Source organism: Salvelinus fontinalis, chromosome 22 (genome assembly GCF_029448725.1).
Source record: "Salvelinus fontinalis isolate EN_2023a chromosome 22, ASM2944872v1, whole genome shotgun sequence".
NCBI classification, from domain to species: domain Eukaryota; kingdom Metazoa; phylum Chordata; class Actinopteri; order Salmoniformes; family Salmonidae; genus Salvelinus; species Salvelinus fontinalis.
The window spans coordinates 27,923,877-27,941,943 of record NC_074686.1 but is presented as its reverse complement, the minus strand read 5'-3'; the positions used below and the strand labels follow the sequence as shown (position 1 = coordinate 27,941,943).

Genomic DNA, 18,067 nt, shown 5'->3' with positions numbered 1-18,067 from the left:
CTAGATACTGACTGGTTTTCTAATCCACGCCCTACTTTTTTTTAAAGGTATCTGTGACCAAAAGATGCATATCTGTTTTCCCAGCTATGTGAAATCCAATTTATTTCAACTGACTGATTTCCTTACAGGAACTGTAATGCAGTAAAATCGTTGAAATTGTTGCATGTTGTATATATCCATTGTTTAGCTGGAATGGAAAGTTCGTATCATGTATTTGTGATTGATATGTGGTTGTCTCACCTAGCTATCTTAAGCTGAATGCACTTACTGCAAGTCACTCTGGAAATATTTTTTTGAATAAAAAAAATATATATTGTCACAAATGTATAATTTGTACAGTTCTTTATAAAAAATGTAGTTATTTGTTATATTTGACTGTGTAAAACATAATAGTAATACTTTTTTCCCTGAGAGTGAGGCGGATATTTGGCATTTTGCAAAAAAACATGATCATTGGTCTCTCTGAAATGAAACCATCAAGTGATACATTTGAAACAAATACATGTCTGTCATTGAACAACCCCATGATGCCATGATTAGATAAAAACACACAATTCCATTAAACAATAAAAGCAAATTGACAAACATTTCTGAAAATGAATATATAGCGATTTGTAATGAAACTCTTAATTAATAGAATATAAATAATACATAGGCAAGCTATTTTACATTTTATTGTTTTACAAAGTGGGATTCAAATGTATTTAATTATATTTTTTTGGGAAACAATCTACACAAAATACTCTGTAACGTCAAAGTGGAAGATATTTATATATTTTTATAAATAAATTCATAAATAAAATATTGTCGTTGCATAAGTATTTAGCCCCTTTGTTTAGGCAACCCTGAATTAGTTCAGGATTAAAATTTGGCTAAACAAATCACATAATAAATTACATGGACACACAGTGTGTAAAATAATAGGGGTTGACATGACTTTTGAATTACTAACCCTTCCTCTGTCCCCCATACATACAACATCTGTAAGGTCCCTCAGTCAAGTATTGTATTTCAAGCACAGTTAACTACAAAAACCAAGGAGCTTTTCGAAAGCCTTATAAAGAAGGGCAGTGATTGGTAGTTGGGTACAATAACAAATCAGACATTGAATATCTCTTTAAGCATGGTCAATAATTATGCTGTGGATTATGTGCTAAACCACCCAGACACATCAAAGATACAGTCGTCCTTCTGAACTGAGCTGCAGGATTGGAATGAAATTGCTCAGGGATGTTACCATGAGGCCATTGGTGATTTTAAAACAGCTACGGAGTTCAATGTCTGTGATGGTAGAAAACTGAGGATGGATCAACAACATTGTAGTGACTCCACAATAATTACCTAAATGACACAGTGAAAATAACAATACAAATATACAGAATAAAAATATTCCCAACCGTGCATCTTGTTTGCAACAAGGCACTAAAGTAATACTGCAAAAAAACACGGCAAAGGAATACACTTTTTGGCCAAAATGCAAAGCCTTGTGTTTAGGGCAAATCCAACACATAAAAAAAAAAATGTATTTAACCTTTATTTAACTAGGCAAGTCAGTTCACAGCTATAGCAGTGAGCTCTCACACTCAGCAAGAGAGGCCGGGCAAAGCTTGTGTCCCAATTGGCACCCTATATAGTGCGCTACTTTTGACCAGAACCTATAGACAGGCCATAGGGCTCTGGTCAAATGTAGGGAATAGGGTGCCATTTGGGACAGAAACAGAGAGTGTTTCTGGGGAATGACATCATCCAACATTACTATTGCTCTCGGTTATGCAATATTTCTTTAAGAGAAGTAGTTTATTTTTTCTGTTCCATTCACCAATGAAAAAATGGAGTACATTTAGAGAGTGCCAACGATGAGGTCATGTAGCTGTCTATGCCAGTTTTGCCAGCCACACAGACACACACACTCTCTCTCTCTTTCCTCTCTCGCACACACACACACACACACACACACACACACACACACACACACACACACACACACACACACACACACACACACACACACACACACACACACACACACACACACACACACACACACACACACACACACACACACTCAGCAGCAACAGTATAAGAGTCCTGGAGTTCTGTTTACTACATAGAAACCCTGTAACACTGGTTCTATGATTCCGTCACAGTTCTATACTGGTACATTACTCCAACAGGTTGATATTTCTGTCTGGCTGATCACCCTGAAAGCACGCCGTACTGTACTCTACCTCATGTGACAGAGTCAAACAGATATCCATCACTGCTTCACACATGGCATACGTCCCAAATGGCAACCAATTCCCTTTATAGTGCACTACTCTGGTCATAAATGATGTAGTGCACTTTATAGGGAAAAGGGTACCATTTGGGATGCATACATCCCCTTACTGAAGGCCTCACTATTTCACTTATTTAACTTGCAGAGTTCTTGAATTCTAGAACGGAGCTAACTTGACCTACTTTCAGTAAAGCTAACCTAGATGCTATACAATTAATAAACCCACAAGTCTCATTCTCTAATCTGCTGAGCCATTTGTCAAGCTAAACAATAACATGTTTAAAATACATCAACTTTAGAAAACACTATTTCTATATATTTTTCCCCAATACAAAGTCCAGAAACGAGTCATTCAATTCATTATAAAATTCCTAGACAAGCGACAGTTGTACGTTGGCCATGTCAAAGTCCTCAGGTCAAAACAGGTATAGATATGAGCTACTACTCAGACGAGAGGAGGAGAGTGTTAGAAGACAAAGGCCAACCAGCCCCAGGCTGTGGGTCAGATGTTAGCCAGAGACCTTTCTGGTTCAGAAACATGACACCATATAGTCCCCAAGCACAGGGTCAGCACGTGAGGCCATTTCCTGTGTGTGTTGTGCATGTGTGTGGCTGGGGAGTGTCTTGGAGAGTCTAGTGCCTGTTTAAAGTTGTAGATTGTGAAGTGTTTTGTGTGCTGGATTTTACTTAGATTCAATTCTTCAAGACAGCCTTTAAAAACGAAAAAAGTGAATACGTGAGAAAAAGGTCAAGTTAAACAGAGAATCAGAGATATATAACTTTTGAGTGAATTACAGGGATGAAGAGGGCTAGAGGGAGAACATGTAAACTGTGACTTCCTCTGGTTGGGGATAGTGTATGTAAAGGTGTAGAGTTACACTCCGTTTCCTCTCTGTTCCAGCCTAGGAGGAATGAGAATAGCCAGAGGGTGAATGGGGCCCCACAGAGAGAGAGAGAAGAGAGAGAGTGTGTGTGTGTGTGTGTGTGTGTGTGTGTGTGTGTGTGTGTGTGTGTGTGTGTGTGTGTGTGTGTGTGTGTGTGTGTGTGTGTGTGTGTGTGCGCGTGCGCGTGCGCGTGCGTGCGTGCGTGTGTGTGTGCGTGCGTACATATGTGAGAAGGAAAAGGTGAGAGAGTGTGCAAGAGCATAGGCAGCATGAAAAACATGACATACATAAGAGGTGAGTAGCTGTTCCATGTTTGTATTGGAAGAAAAAGTTCAGGATAACAAGCCCAAACAACAGCTCCTCTAATCTCTGTCATCATAGAGAACCATGCAGAAACATGAACATCATTAGAAACAAGAAAGAGCCTTCTAATAGGTCGGTACCATGAAAGAGTATTCTGATTGGTCAGTACCTGAGGTGAAGAGCAGGAAGAGTTGTGGGCGGGACCTTGGATGCTCATCATACTGGATCCCATAGACATATGTCTTTCCATCTGAGGAACATAACAAATGACTTATTATTTCTACACAATTTAACCTTGAAAACAAGTCAAATCTATTGAAATCTGTACAGCCTGTAAATGCTTCCTGTTTCAATCAGTTCCAAATGAGAATTACTAGATAATTACAATGTAATACTAGGACTTGGTAATAGCAATGTAACAAGCAATAGGTATTTCTCAAGTATAGGCTCATTAAAGAAGGCCAGTGTAAGTAACGTCGTATGTACTCACAGACATATGCTGGGCAGATGCTCCCTGCATGGCTGGGTCTGGCAGGGTGCCAGGCATGGAGGCGGCCAGGGGCTGTCTCTGTCTGTTGTTCCTCAGGTGCAGTAGGGAGGAGAGGGGCCCAGGGACAGGTCTGAGATCAGTGGGAGAAAGAAATACTCAGACGTCAGAGAACCTCAGTAACCAGCCTCTACACTGGTCTCAGATCAGGGACAGAGAAAGGAGAGAGAAACATGGGAGAGTGGTAGAGTGGAGAGGATGAGGGAGAGAGAAGAAAGCGATTGAGATGTAAAGGGAGAAAGTTTGATGTAGCTGAGAAAGAGATGGAAAGTACGGTGAGATAAAGCGATAGAAAGAGAGGAGGTTCAATTAAAGTGATAGAGTGAGACAGAGACAGAAAGATGGAAAGTAGAGGGGGAAAGTAATAGATTGAGCAGAGGGAGAGACATGCGCCACAGAAGGGGCTGGGGTGCGATGTGATGATGTAATGCTTTTGGCCCTCAGCCAATCAGACTGCGTGGTCCTCCCTCGCTGCGCTGAGGTCATCCCTGGTGATGTCACCACTGACTCTGTAGCAAGCAGCGAAATAAACGTGCAAAAAGAAAAGAAAGAACCGAACCAAAACAACGCCTCCTAACGTAACCATAACAGTCCGCCCGGGCCAACAGCCAGACACTCGGAGATGGGGTCGTCGTAGAAACCAGTGGTAAACACAGGGAGAAACAGTCAGATCCCCGGAATCCAACACGGATCACCTCATTGCTAGCTTGGCCTGGGCTACAGAGCAAGACGTTGTCTGACTTTAACTGGCCATGTGATATGGTCCCTTCCCTTCCTTAGTCAATGTACTCTAATAGGCAGTACTATGTTGTAATCAACTGGACTGTACTACTCAACTGTACTATGCTGTGTTGTGCTCTGCTGTAGCTAAGCCCACTCTAACTCTTCTGAAGGGCTCATAGAACTTCTGAAACTCTAGGTTTGCGTCCCAAATGGCACCCTATTCCCTATATAGTGCACTACTTTTAACCAGAGCTCTATGGGCCCTGGTTAAAGGGAATAGGGTGCCAGTAGGGACTGAGAATAGACCTCTAGCAGCAGTGTCTTGAAGTTCTGAAACATTTATTCTGAATCAATCAATGAACGTCACCTATTGGCCAGAGAGAGAATGTAAGGGCTCATAAAGGTATGTTAGAAGGTATCCATAACACACCATCTTTCCAGCACATGGACTGACTAGATAAATCAACTCGCTGCCTCACACACCAGAGATTCATGTAGCTACCTAGCTCTAGTTAGTAGCTGTATGTGTGACAGGTTTCACAAAGCAGGGCCAGATGTCTGGAGTTGAGAAGAAAGACAGAGCCATGCCTAATCTCCATGCGCTGTAGTGTGATAACCACAGCCATGTAACCCACACCACCACTACACTGCCCTGGGCCCGGGCTGAAGCAGGGGCTGGAGTTGGTCGGGGTTGGGCCCGGGCTGAAGCAGGGGCTGGAGTTGGTCGGGGTTGGGCCCGGGCTGAAGCAGGGTCTAAAGTTGGTCGGGGTTGGGGCCCGGGCTGAAGCAGGGGCTGGAGTTGGTCGGGGTTGGGCCCGGGCTGAAGCAGGGGCTGGAGTTGGTTGGGGTTGGGGCCCGGGCTGAAGCAGGGGCTGGAGTTGGTCGGGGTTGGGACCCGGGCTGAAGCAGGGGCTGGAGTTGGTCGGGGTTGGGACCCGGGCTGAAGCAGGGTCTAAAGTTGGTCGGGGTTGGGGCCCGGGCTGAAGCAGGGGCTGGAGTTGGTCGGGGTTGGGACCCGGGCTGAAGCAGGGTCTAAAGTTGGTCGGGGTTGGGCCCGGGCTGAAGAAGGGGCTGGAGTTGGTCGGGGTTGGGGCCCGGGCTGAAGCAGGGGCTGGAGTTGGTCGGGGTTGGGCCCGGGCTGAAGAAGGGGCTGGAGTTGGTCGGTGTTGGGGCCGGGGCTGGTCGGGGTTGGGCCCGGGTCTAGAGCTTGGGACTATATGACTGGTTTGTGTCAACGGCCGAGGGAGAGATGACGGGTGAGGGGAAATATGGGGAGAGATGGAGAGAAAGAAAGAGATGCAAAGGGAAAGACAGAGGGATAGAAAGGGGGATGGAGGTTGAATGGGACCAATGGTGTATTGTAATAGCCAGTAGCCCCTCCCATCTCTCCCTCCCATCTCTCCCTCCCTCCCTCTCTCTTTCTTTCTCTCTCTCTCTCTCTCTCTCTCTCTCTCTCTCTCTCTCTTCAATTGTTTTCCCTCTCCCCCATCTCCCCATCCCCCCTCTCTCTCACTCTCTCTAATACATTAAGGCCTAATAAATTAGACTGTCTGGGGAATGACAGCCTGCTACAGACAGAATGAGTTATGGTAGGGACAGCAGAGGGGGAGGGGTGAGAGGTACAGGGAGGGAGGGAGGGAGGGAGGGAGGGAGGGAGAGAGAGAGAAAGGTGAGAGAGAGGGGTGAAAGGTAGAGGACAGTAACATGTTGACAAGATGTGTGTGTGTGTGTGTGTGTGTGTGTGTGTGTGTGTGTGTGTGTGTGTGTGTGTGTGTGTGTGTGTGTGTGTGTGTGTGTGTGTGTGTGTGTGTGTGTGTGTGTGTGTGTGTGTGTGTGTGTGTGTGTGTGTGTGTGTGTGTGTGTGTGTGTGTGTGTGAATCTTTGTCTCTGTGTGCTTACCCTGAGTGTGTGAGCATGGAGTGGGCCTGGGTGATGACTGAGTTGGACTGGGCAGAGGGCAGTGCTTGCTGTCCAGCCATGCTGCAGCTTAGACCCCTCATACCACCATGGGACTGTGGTTGGTGTTGGGAGTGGGGCTGGGGCTGGTTCACACATGATGATCCATTCTGAGGGAGACTCTGAGTCTGAGAGACAAGGAAGAGAAGACTCGTTTTAATATGCATTCTGTTGTTGTTTGAATGAATACACACTTCTACATACCAATTTTACATATTGGAGTGTGTGGCATTGTGTGTGTGTGTGTGTGTGTTAGTGTGTTTTGTGGGTCTGCGGCAAAGTGTGTGTGTGCGTCAATGCGTGTGTGTGCACGCATGTGTGTGTGTGTCTGGCCGTTATGTGTCAGTCTGTCTGGATGCTTACCCTGCCAATAAGAACGTGATCACCTGGTGTTTCTTACCTGTCGCAGGTCAGATATCTAAACCTGCCTGAATGTCTGTCTATCTGACTCTCACTCACCTGTCACTAAATACTTCCCCGTCAGTCAAAATACCTGCTAACCTGGCAGTGGTGTAAAGTACTTAAGTAAAAATACTTTTAAGTACTACTTAAGTAGTTTTTGGGGGGGGTATCTGTACTTTACTTCACTATTTATATTTTTGACAACATTTACTTTTACTCCACTACATTCCTAAAGAAAATAATGTACTTTTTACTACATACATTTTCCCTGGCACCCAAAAGTACTCTTTACATTTCGAATGCTTAGCAGGACAGGAAAATGGTCCAATTCACTCACTTATCAAGAGAACATCCCTGCTACCTCTGATCTGGCGGACTCACTAAACACACATTCTTCGTTTGTAAAGGATGTCTGAGTGTTGGAGCGTGCCCCTGGCTATCCGTAAATTTAAAAAACAAGAAGATTGTGCCGTCTGGTTTGCTTAATATTAGGAATTTGAAATGATTTATATTTTTACTTTTGATACTTAAGTATATTTTATCAATTACATTTCATTTTGATACTTAAGTATTAAGACTTTTACTCAAGTAGGACTGTTGGGTACTTTTTCCACCACTGGCCCTGGTGACGGTCTCCTATTTGTTTGTCTGTTCCATTTGCTAGTTTCATACAACAGCCTCAAAACTTGGGTGGCTCTTTCTGGGTATCTGTAGAGCACATTTTGACAATTGCTGATGTAAAAAGGGCTTTCGAAAAAATAAATATGATTTGATTTGAAACCTAGCATGCAAGACTATCAGTATGCTCTCTGGATACGGTGTTTGTTTAATGTGATAAATTATGATAAATTACAGTTTTGTTAGTTCAAGTACATAGAGATAAAAAACTCTATTGCCCAAAAGCCTGTTTTAGCATGGGCAGCGCCATTGAGGACTCACACCATTTTGAAGTAGTCAACTGGCTATGGGTTAAGGAAGGATCACATAATTCCATCCAGGTCACCAGGAGCCAATGAATTATACTCTTGAGCAAATATTCCATTACTGCAGGTATATCGCCAACCTTGGCTTTATACCAGTTCAAACAACACACTCTAGGTGGCAGTGTGCACCCTTTCAGTTTGTTTGCCAACTCATAGAAGTAGTAGAAGTGGAGATGGCCTTCAATGGCACTGGCCGTGCTCTCACAAATGCCATAATTGGACAGATACAATGATGCAATGTCTATGCTAGTCGGAAATAGGAAGTCGGAAATAGGAAACTCCGATGTCGGAAACATTTAACTGCTTGTAGTTATACACGTACCGCGTTCAACGAATCAGAAAGTCGGACATTTTGGAGTTTCCTAGTTCCAACTAGCATATGTTCAAGTCTCATCTGCTGGCTCTATATGTCTGAGATTTCATGGGAAATGTAGTTTTTTCGTGTGTAACCTGTTTAATGTTCTGCTCTTCCTGTGCCTGGCGGAACTCTTGTTCGATCTCATTGAAGAGGCCCACCTCCTCACAGTTACGCAGGAAACGTGTTGGCGTTGGGGTCTGGTCTGATCACACACAGCACAGAGAGAGCAAACAGACATCAAGCATCAAACAGATATCATAACAACCATGATATTGCTACATTTACATTGTTGTCATTTATCCTGAGCGATTTACGGAGCAAATCAGGGTTGAGTGTCAACAGATTGAACCAACAGAACAACAACAGATTTTTCACCTAGTTGGTCCAGGGATTCTGGCCCAATGCTCTTAACCACTAGGCATATGGAAGTACACAGAGAGGTTTTGGTTGTGTCAGAGACAGATCTAAACCAGCACCTCAGGCAGTTTACAGCTGGCATGGTTTCAACATCACTGGAACTATGTTCAACTTGTTTTGTGTAGCCTTCCCTACACCACCATGACAGCCTTCCCAGCCACAGGCTCAGGAGCAGATCACGATGCTGTAGGGTGATGTTGCTCCTAGCCACTGATCTTGGATCAGTTTTGCATCTTCCTCACTAATAGCTAAGGTTAGGATTGGGGGTGGGCAAGCTGATCCTATATCTGTACTTAGGGGAAACTTCACCCCAGAGTGATCACCATAGTAACCAAGATACGATCAGACAGAGACTGATTCTCTCACCTATAGTCTAAACTGTCAAGGTTGAAAGGTCGCGAGGTCAGGAATCAAGAGTCACAAGCTCGGCACTCCTTTGTTTTGACAGGAGATTTCCTCCAGGAGGGCTGAGTGTCTACAGGCCCCTACAGGATAGAACCTGACTGGTGTGGGTCAAAGGTCAACAGAGATGTTTAAGCCCAGAGAGACAGACAGCTGTTGCCACGGTAACAGACAGACGGGGTCTTCGTCTGGCCTGCACGATTGAGAGTGTGTTTTGTCTGAGGCTGAGCCTTGGCCACCAGTGCTCTAGTCTGCTGTGAATCGACTGTTCTCTTCTCGTCTCTGTATGTGCTGCAAATACTATTGTATCTTACCACTACTGGTTATCAATACAAGTCATCAGTATACCGTACTGTTCTCTACGTCATCGTTTTTTCATCAACCAGAGAAGAGGTCACACGCGCATGCAAGGACGTAAACACACACACACACACAGACGGACATGCATACACATGCTCACACACACACTGTCACGACTCCAACCGAGGCAGGCTCTCCGTCACGTTCCGTTCGGGTGGCGCTCGGCGGTCGTCGTCACCGGCCTACTAGCTGCCACTGACTCTTTTTCCTCCCCCTCCTTAATTGTTTATTTGTATCACCTGTGTTCAGTTAGTTTTATTAGTGTGGCTTTATTAGCCAGCCAGCCCGTACGCTTCGTTGTGCGGGATTGTTTCATTGTAGCTTTTGGGTTTTCGGGAGTGGTTATGATTATTGTGGACTGGGTTTGTTTCGCGTGTCATTGGACCGTTGTGTATGACACCCAGTACGTCCGTGTTGGACATATTCGTTTGTTAGTTGGGTATTAAAGACTCAACATATTTAAACTCTGCTGTTCCTGCGTCTGACTTCGCACCCCCCGACACCCAGGGCGTTACAGAATCCCGCACCACCAAAAATGGAGTCAGCAGGAGCAGCAGCCAACCCTCTCCCATCGATGGAGGAACGGGTTCTCCACCACACCACCGTCCTCCATCGGATCGGATCAGCCATGGACCAGATGATGGAGAGAATGGCCCCCCTCCCTCAGGACTCTCCATCCCCCGGCTCCAGCGCGCTCCGTCTTACGCTCCCGAGGGATTATGATGGAGCGGCGGCAGGGTGTCAGGGGTTCTTACTCCAACTGGAGCTATACCTGGCCACTGTTCGCCCCACTCCCTCGGGAGCGGAGAGGGTGAGTGTCCTCGTCTCCTGCCTAATGGGTCGTGCTCTGGAGTGGGCCAACGCAGTCTGGAATGGCCCGGACTCAGCGAAGGAGCACTACCCGGAGTTTACCCGTCGTTTTCGTGCCGTGTTTGACCACCCCCCAGAGGGCCGAGCGGCGGGTGAGAGACTATTTCATCTCAGGCAGGAGAAGAGGAGCGCACAGGATTTCGCGCTGGAGTTCCGGACCTTGGCCACGGGATCAGGGTGGAACGACAGGGCCCTTATTGACCACTACCGGTGCAGTCTCCGGGAGGACGTCCGCAGGGAGCTAGCGTGTCGGGACATCGCTCTTTCTTTGGATGAGCTTATTGACATGTCCATCCGACTGGACAATCTGCTGGCTGCCCACGGGCGTTCGGAGAGGGTCCTGTGCGTTCCACCACCCAGCGCCCCGGCTCCCATCCCTATGGAGTTGGGAGGGGCTGCGCCTAGGGGTATCGGAGGAGGCCTCCCCTGCACCAGCTGTGGTCGGAGAGGACACACGGCCGTTCGGTGCTGGGGGGGTCTATCTGGGAGTAGAGATGTCAGGCGGAACGCTTCTCGATCACCCCAGGTGAGTCAGCACCAAACTCACTCAGAACCCCCTGTTGGTCACATGTTTGTCTCAATTTTTTTCCTTTATTTTTTCCCCTCTTCCCAGCATAGGGCACTAGTCGATTCAGGTGCAGCTGGGAACTTTATGGATCGCGGACTCGCCCGTAAGTTGGGCGTTTCGCTTGTGCCGTTAGATTCTCCCTTTCCCGTGCACTCCCTAGATAGCCGGCCATTAGGGTCAGGGGTGGTCAGGGAGGCCACAGTTCCCCTGGACATGGTGATGCAGGGGAATCATAGGGAACGTATCAGTCTCTTTATTATTGATTCGCCTGCGTTTCCAGTGGTGTTCTCCAGGGGTGGTCAGAGGAGTGTTCTGGAAGGTGTCTGGGAGTTTCCATTGGTGCCATGTCGGTGGAGAGTCCAGACCAGGGTTCCACAGTGCGCATTCCCCCCGAGTATGCCGATTTGGCAATCGCTTTCTGTAAAAAGAAAGCAACAAAATTACCACCACATCGACCGGGTAGGGATTGTGCGATAGATCTCCAGGTTAACGCTGCGCTTCCCAAGAGTCACGTGTACCCTTTGTCCCAAGAGGAGACGTTGGCTATGGAGACATATGTCGCGGAGTCTCTGGGACAGGGGTACATTCGGCCCTCCATCTCACCCGTCTCCTCGAGTTTCTTTTTTGTGAAGAAGAAGGAGGGAGGCTTGCGTCCGTGTATTGATTATAGAGGTCTAAATGCCATCACAGTGGGGTTTAGTTACCCACTACATCTCATTGCTTCGGCGGTGGAATCATTTCACGGAGCGCAGTTCTTTACAAAACTGGACCTCAGGAGCGCGTACAGTCTGGTGCGTATTCGGAAAGGGGGCGAGTGGAAAACCGCATTTAGTACCACATCGGGCCACTATGAGTACTGCGTCATGCCATATGGGTTAAAGAATGCTCCAGCCGTTTTTCAATCCTTTGTAGACGACATTCTCAGAGACCTGCACGTGCAGGGGGTAGTTGTGTATATCGATGACATTCTGATCTACTCAACTACTCACGCCGTGCATGTATCTCTGGTACGCAAAGTGCTTGGCCGACTGCTGGAGCATGACCTATACGTCAAGGCTGAGAAGTGTGTGTTCTCCAAACAAGCCGTCTCCTTCCTGGGTTACCGCATTTCCACCTCGGGGGTGGTGGTGGAGAGTGACCGCATAAAGGCCGTGCGTAATTGGCCGACTCCACCACGGTGAAAGAGGTGCAGCGGTTTTTGGGTTTTGCCAACTACTACCGGAGATTTATCCGGGGTTTTGGTCAGGTAGCGGCTCCCATTACCTCACTGCTAAAGGGGGGCCCGGTGCGGTTGCGGTGGTCAGCGGCGGCGGACAGAGCTTTCAACAGGTTGAAGGCTCTGTTCACGGATGCTCCCGTGTTGGCGCATCCGGATCCCTCTTTAGCATTCATAGTGGAGGTGGACGCGTCCGAGGCTGGGGTGGGTGCCGTGCTATCACAGCGCTCGGGTACGCCACCAAAACTCCGCCCCTGCGCTTTCTTCTCTAGTAAGCTCAGTGCAGCGGAGCGTAACTATGACGTGGGGGATCGGGAGTTGTTAGCAGTGGTCAGGGCTCTGAAGGTGTGGAGACACTGGCTTGAGGGGGCTAAGCACCCCTTTCTCATCTGGACCGACCACCAGAATCTGGAGTATATTCGGGCAGCTCGGAGACTGAACCCGCGTCAGGCAAGGTGGCCCATGTTTTTCACCCGGTTTAGGTTCACGTTGTCCTACAGACCCGGCTCCCAAAACGTAAAGGCTGACGCACTGTCCCGCCTTTACGACACGGAGGATAGGACCACCGAACCCACTCCCATCATCCCCGCCTCGAGGCTGATAGCGCCAGTGGTATGGGAGGTGGACTCGGACATCGAGCGGGCGCTACGGGCGGAACCCGCGCCTCCTCAGTGTCCGGCGGGCCGTAAGTACGTACCGCTTGGTGTTCGGGACCGACTGATTCGGTGGGCTCATGTCCTACCCTCCTCGGGTCACCCTGGGGTGACGAGGACAGTGGGGAGCCTTCGGGGTAGGTATTGGTGGCCTACCTTAGCTCGGGACGTTAGGGTTTATGTCTCCTCCTGTTCGGTATGCGCTCAGAGTAAGGCTCCTAGGCACCTTCATAGAGGGAAGTTGCAACACCTCCCCGTTCCACAACGGCCATGGTCTCATCTGTCCGTGGACTTCCTGACTGATCTTCCCCACTACGGTTCTGGTAATTGTGGATCGGTTTTCTAAGTCCTGTCGTCTCCTCCCGTTGCCCGGTATCCCTATTGCCCTACAGACTGCGGAGGCCTTATTCACTCACGTCTTCCGGCACTACGGGGTGCCGGAGGACATCGTTTCTGATCGGGGCCCCCAGTTCACGTCCCGAGTATGGAGGGCGTTCATGGAGCGTCTGGGGGTCACGGTCAGTTTGACTTCCGGTTTTCACCCCGAGAGTAATGGGCAGGTGGAGAGAGTGAACCAGGAGGTGGGTAGGTTTCTGCGGTCGTATTGCCAGGACCGGCCAGGGGAGTGGGCGAGATACCTTCCCTGGGCCGAGATGGCCCAGAACTCACTACGCCACTCCTCTACTAATGTGTCCCCCTTTCAGTGTGTGTTGGGGTACCAGCCGGTCCTGGCACCATGGCATCCGAGCCAGACCGAGGCTCCTGCGGTGGAGGAGTGGGTACAGCGCTCCAAAGAGACCTGGAGGGCCGTCCAGGAGTCCCTCCAACAAGCTACTGGTAGGCAGAAGAGGAGCGCTGACCGCCACCGCAGTGAGGCTCCCGTGTTTGTACCGGGGGAAAGGGTCTGGCTCTCGACCCGAAACCTACCCGTCCGCTTGCCCTGCCGGAAGCTGAGGCCGCAGTGTGTAGGGCCCTTCAAAGTCCTGAGGAGAATAAACGAGGTGTGTTATCGATTAAAACTCCCTTCCTATTATCGCATTATCCAATGGTTTAAACCCTGCATTGCTGATGCTACTATTTATTGGCAATTGGCTCTTGGAAGGGTTGCCAGAAGAAAGCCCTTTCTGACCCCAAGACACAGACGCAAGCACTTGGAGTTTGCCAAACGTCATTTAAATTACAACGGTTTGATTTGTTTGATCTTAGCTAGCTACATAGCCGTCTTTGTATCAAACATAATTGTGTAGTTATTGAGGTTCGCTAGCCAGCTATCTTCGTCCTAACGTAACGTAACGTAGTCAACACTGCTAGCTAGCCAGCTAGCCACCGAATAGCAGCACTGTAGAAACGATTGCATTACAACGGAACGACTTGATTAGTGTAGTGTGTAGTGTTAGCTAGCTACACAGTTGTCTTTGCTATCTTTGATTTGTTTGATCTTAGCTAGCTACTTAGCTAGCTGCATAGCCGTCTTTGTATCAAAGATAATTGTGTAGTTATTGAGGTTCGCTAGCCAGCTATTTTCGTCCTAACGTAACGTAACGTAGTCAACCCTGCTAGCTAGCCAGCTAGCCACCGAATAGCAGCACTGTAGAAACGATTACATTACAACGGAACGACTTGATTAGTGTAGTGTTAGCTAGCTACATAGTTGTCTTTGCTATCTTTGTATCTAAGATAATTGTGTAGTTTTGAGTAATTATCAGTTAGCTAGCCAGCTATTTTCGTCCGCCGCGCTGCCGTTCTCCTACCTAGTCAACACTGCTAGCTAACACTGCTAGCTAGCCAACTTCTACCGAATAGCAGCACTGTAGAAACTTACATTACAACGGAACGACTTGATTAGCGTAGTGTTAGCTAGCTACATAGTTGTCTTTGCTGTCCTTGTATCCAAGATAATTGTGTAGTTTAGAGAAATTTGGAGAAATTGTCGAGGTTACCTAGCCAGCTACACTTTCAACAACGCAGCCACTGCTAGCCAGCCTACTTCACCAGCCAGCAGTACTATATCATTTTAGTCAATAAGATTTTTTTATTTTATTTTTTGCAACGTAAGCTTAACTTTCTGAACATTCGAGACGTGTAGTCCACTTGTCATTCTAATCTCCTTTGCATTAGCGTAGCCTCTTCTGTAGCCTGTCAACTATGTGTCTGTCTATCCCTGTTATCTCCTCTCTGCACAGACCATACAAACGCTTCACACCGCGTGGCCGCGGCCACCCTAACCTGGTGGTCCCAGCCCGCACGACCCACGTGGAGTTCCAGGTCTCCGGTAGCCTCTGGAACTGCCGATCTGCGGCCAACAAGGCAGAGCTCATCTCAGCCTATGCTTCCCTCCAGTCCCTCGACTTCTTGGCACTGACGGAAACATGGCTCACCACAGATAACACTGCTACTCCTACTGCTCTCTCTTCGTCTGCCCACGTGTTCTCGCACACCCCGATAGCTTCTGGTCAGCGGGGTGGTGGCACCGGGATCCTCATCTCTCCCAAGTGGTCATTCTCTCTTTCTCCCCTTACCCATCTGTCTATCGCCTCCTTTGAATTCCATGCTGTCACAGTTACCAGCCCTTTCAAGCTTAACATCCTTATCATTTATCGCCCTCCAGGTTCCCTCGGAGAGTTCATCAATGAGCTTGATGCCTTGATAAGCTCCTTTCCTGAGGACGGCTCACCTCTCACAGTTCTGGGTGACTTTAACCTCCCCACGTCTACCTTTGACTCATTCCTCTCTGCCTCCTTCTTTCCACTCCTCTCCTCTTTTGACCTCACCCTCTCACCTTCCCCCCCTACTCACAAGGCAGGCAATACGCTTGACCTCATCTTTACTAGATGCTGTTCTTCCACTAACCTCATTGCAACTCCCCTCCAAGTCTCCGACCACTACCTTGTATCCTTTTCCCTCTCGCTCTCATCCAACACTTCCCACACTGCCCCTACTCGGATGGTATCGCGCCGTCCCAACCTTCGCTCTCTCTCCCCCGCTACTCTCTCCTCTTCCATCCTATCATCTCTTCCCTCTGCTCAAACCTTCTCCAACCTATCTCCTGATTCTGCCTCCTCAACCCTCCTCTCCTCCCTTTCTGCATCCTTTGACTCTCTATGTCCCCTATCCTCCAGGCCGGCTCGGTCCTCCCCTCCCGCTCCGTGGCTCGACGACTCATTGCGAGCTCACAGAAGAGGGCTCCGGGCAGCCGAGCGGAAATGGAGGAAAACTCGCCTCCCTGTGGACCTGGCATCCTTTCACTCCCTCCTCTCTACATTTTCCTCTTCTGTCTCTGCTGCTAAAGCCACTTTCTACCACTCTAAATTCCAAGCATCTGCCTCTAACCCTAGGAAGCTCTTTGCCACCTTCTCCTCCCTCCTGAATCCTCCTCCCCCTCCCCCCCCTCCTCCCTCTCTGCAGACGACTTCGTCAACCATTTCGAAAAGAAGGTCGACGACATCTGATCCTCGTTTGCTAAGTCAAACGACACCGCTGGTTCTGCTCACACTGCCCTACCCTGTGCTCTGACCTCTTTCTCCCCTCTCTCTCCAGATGAAATCTCGCGTCTTGTGACGGCCGGCCGCCCAACAACCTGCCCGCTTGACCCTATCCCCTCCTCTCTTCTCCAGACCATTTCCGGAGACCTTCTCCCTTACCTCACCTCCCTCATCAACTCATCCTTGACCGCTGGCTACGTCCCTTCCGTCTTCAAGAGAGCGAGAGTTGCACCCCTTCTGAAAAAACCTACACTCGATCCCGCCGATGTCAACAACTACAGACCAGTATCCCTTCTTTCTTTTCTCTCCAAAACTCTTGAACGTGCCGTCCTCGGCCAGCTCTCCTGCTATCTCTCTCAGAATGACCTTCTTGATCCAAATCAGTCAGGTTTCAAGACTAGTCACTCAACTGAGACTGCTCTTCTCTGTATCACGGAGGCGCTCCGCACTGCTAAAGCTAACTCTCTCTCCTCTGCTCTCATCCTTCTAGACCTATCGGCTGCCTTCGATACTGTGAACCATCAGATCCTCCTCTCCACCCTCTCCGAGTTGGGCATCTCCGGCGCGGCCCACGCTTGGATTGCGTCCTACCTGACAGGTCGCTCCTACCAGGTGGCGTGGCGAGAATCTGTCTCCTCACCACGCGCTCTCACCACTGGTGTCCCCCAGGGCTCTGTTCTAAGCCCTCTCCTATTCTCGCTATACACCAAGTCACTTGGCTCTGTCATAACCTCACATGGTCTCTCCTATCATTGCTATGCAGACACACAATTAATCTTCTCCTTTCCCCCTTCTGATGACCAGCTGGCGAATCGCATCTCTGCATGTCTGGCAGACATATCAGTGTGGATGACGGATCACCACCTCAAGCTGAACCTCGGCAAGACGGAGCTGCTCTTCCTCCCGGGGAAGGACTGCCCGTTCCATGATCTCGCCATCACGGTTGACAACTCCATTGTGTCCTCCTCCCAGAGCGCTAAGAACCTTGGCGTGATCCTGGACAACACCCTGTCGTTCTCAACTAACATCAAGGCGGTGGCCCGTTCCTGTAGGTTCATGCTCTACAACATCCGCAGAGTACGACCCTGCCTCACACAGGAAGCGGCGCAGGTCCTAATCCAGGCACTTGTCATCTCCCGTCTGGATTACTGCAACTCGCTGTTGGCTGGGCTCCCTGCCTGTGCCATTAAACCCCTACAACTCATCCAGAACGCCGCAGCCCGTCTGGTGTTCAACCTTCCCAAGTTCTCTCACGTCACCCCGCTCCTCCGCTCTCTCCACTGGCTTCCAGTTGAAGCTCGCATCCGCTACAAGACCATGGTGCTTGCCTACGGAGCTGTGAGGGGAACGGCACCTCAGTACCTTCAGGCTCTGATCAGGCCCTACACCCAAACAAGGGCACTGCGTTCATCCACCTCTGGCCTGCTCGCCTCCCTACCACTGAGGAAGTACAGTTCCCGCTCAGCCCAGTCAAAACTGTTCGCTGCTCTGGCACCCCAATGGTGGAACAAACTCCCTCACGACGCCAGGACAGCGGAGTCAATCACCACCTTCCGGAGACACCTGAAACCCCACCTCTTTAAGGAATACCTAGGATAGGATAAAGCAATCCTTCTGACCCCCCCCCCTTAAAAGATTTTGATGCACTATTGTAAAGTGGCTGTT

The 18,067-nt window shown here is 48.9% G+C and overlaps 1 protein-coding gene across 1 annotated transcript in view; it reads right to left on the bottom strand.

Annotated features, from left to right (window-relative positions):
• Window positions 1–18,067, bottom strand: part of LOC129820124 (cyclic AMP-responsive element-binding protein 5-like) — a 54,210-nt gene that overhangs the window by 23,313 nt on the left and 12,830 nt on the right. The window contains exons 4-7 of the mRNA XM_055877027.1: window positions 8,527–8,636; window positions 6,635–6,819; window positions 3,956–4,085; window positions 3,635–3,715 (exon numbers count right to left, since the gene is read on the bottom strand). Of these exons, the coding sequence (XP_055733002.1) occupies window positions 3,635–3,715; window positions 3,956–4,085; window positions 6,635–6,819; window positions 8,527–8,636 (506 nt within the window). The remainder of the gene's footprint in view (window positions 1–3,634; window positions 3,716–3,955; window positions 4,086–6,634; window positions 6,820–8,526; window positions 8,637–18,067) is intronic.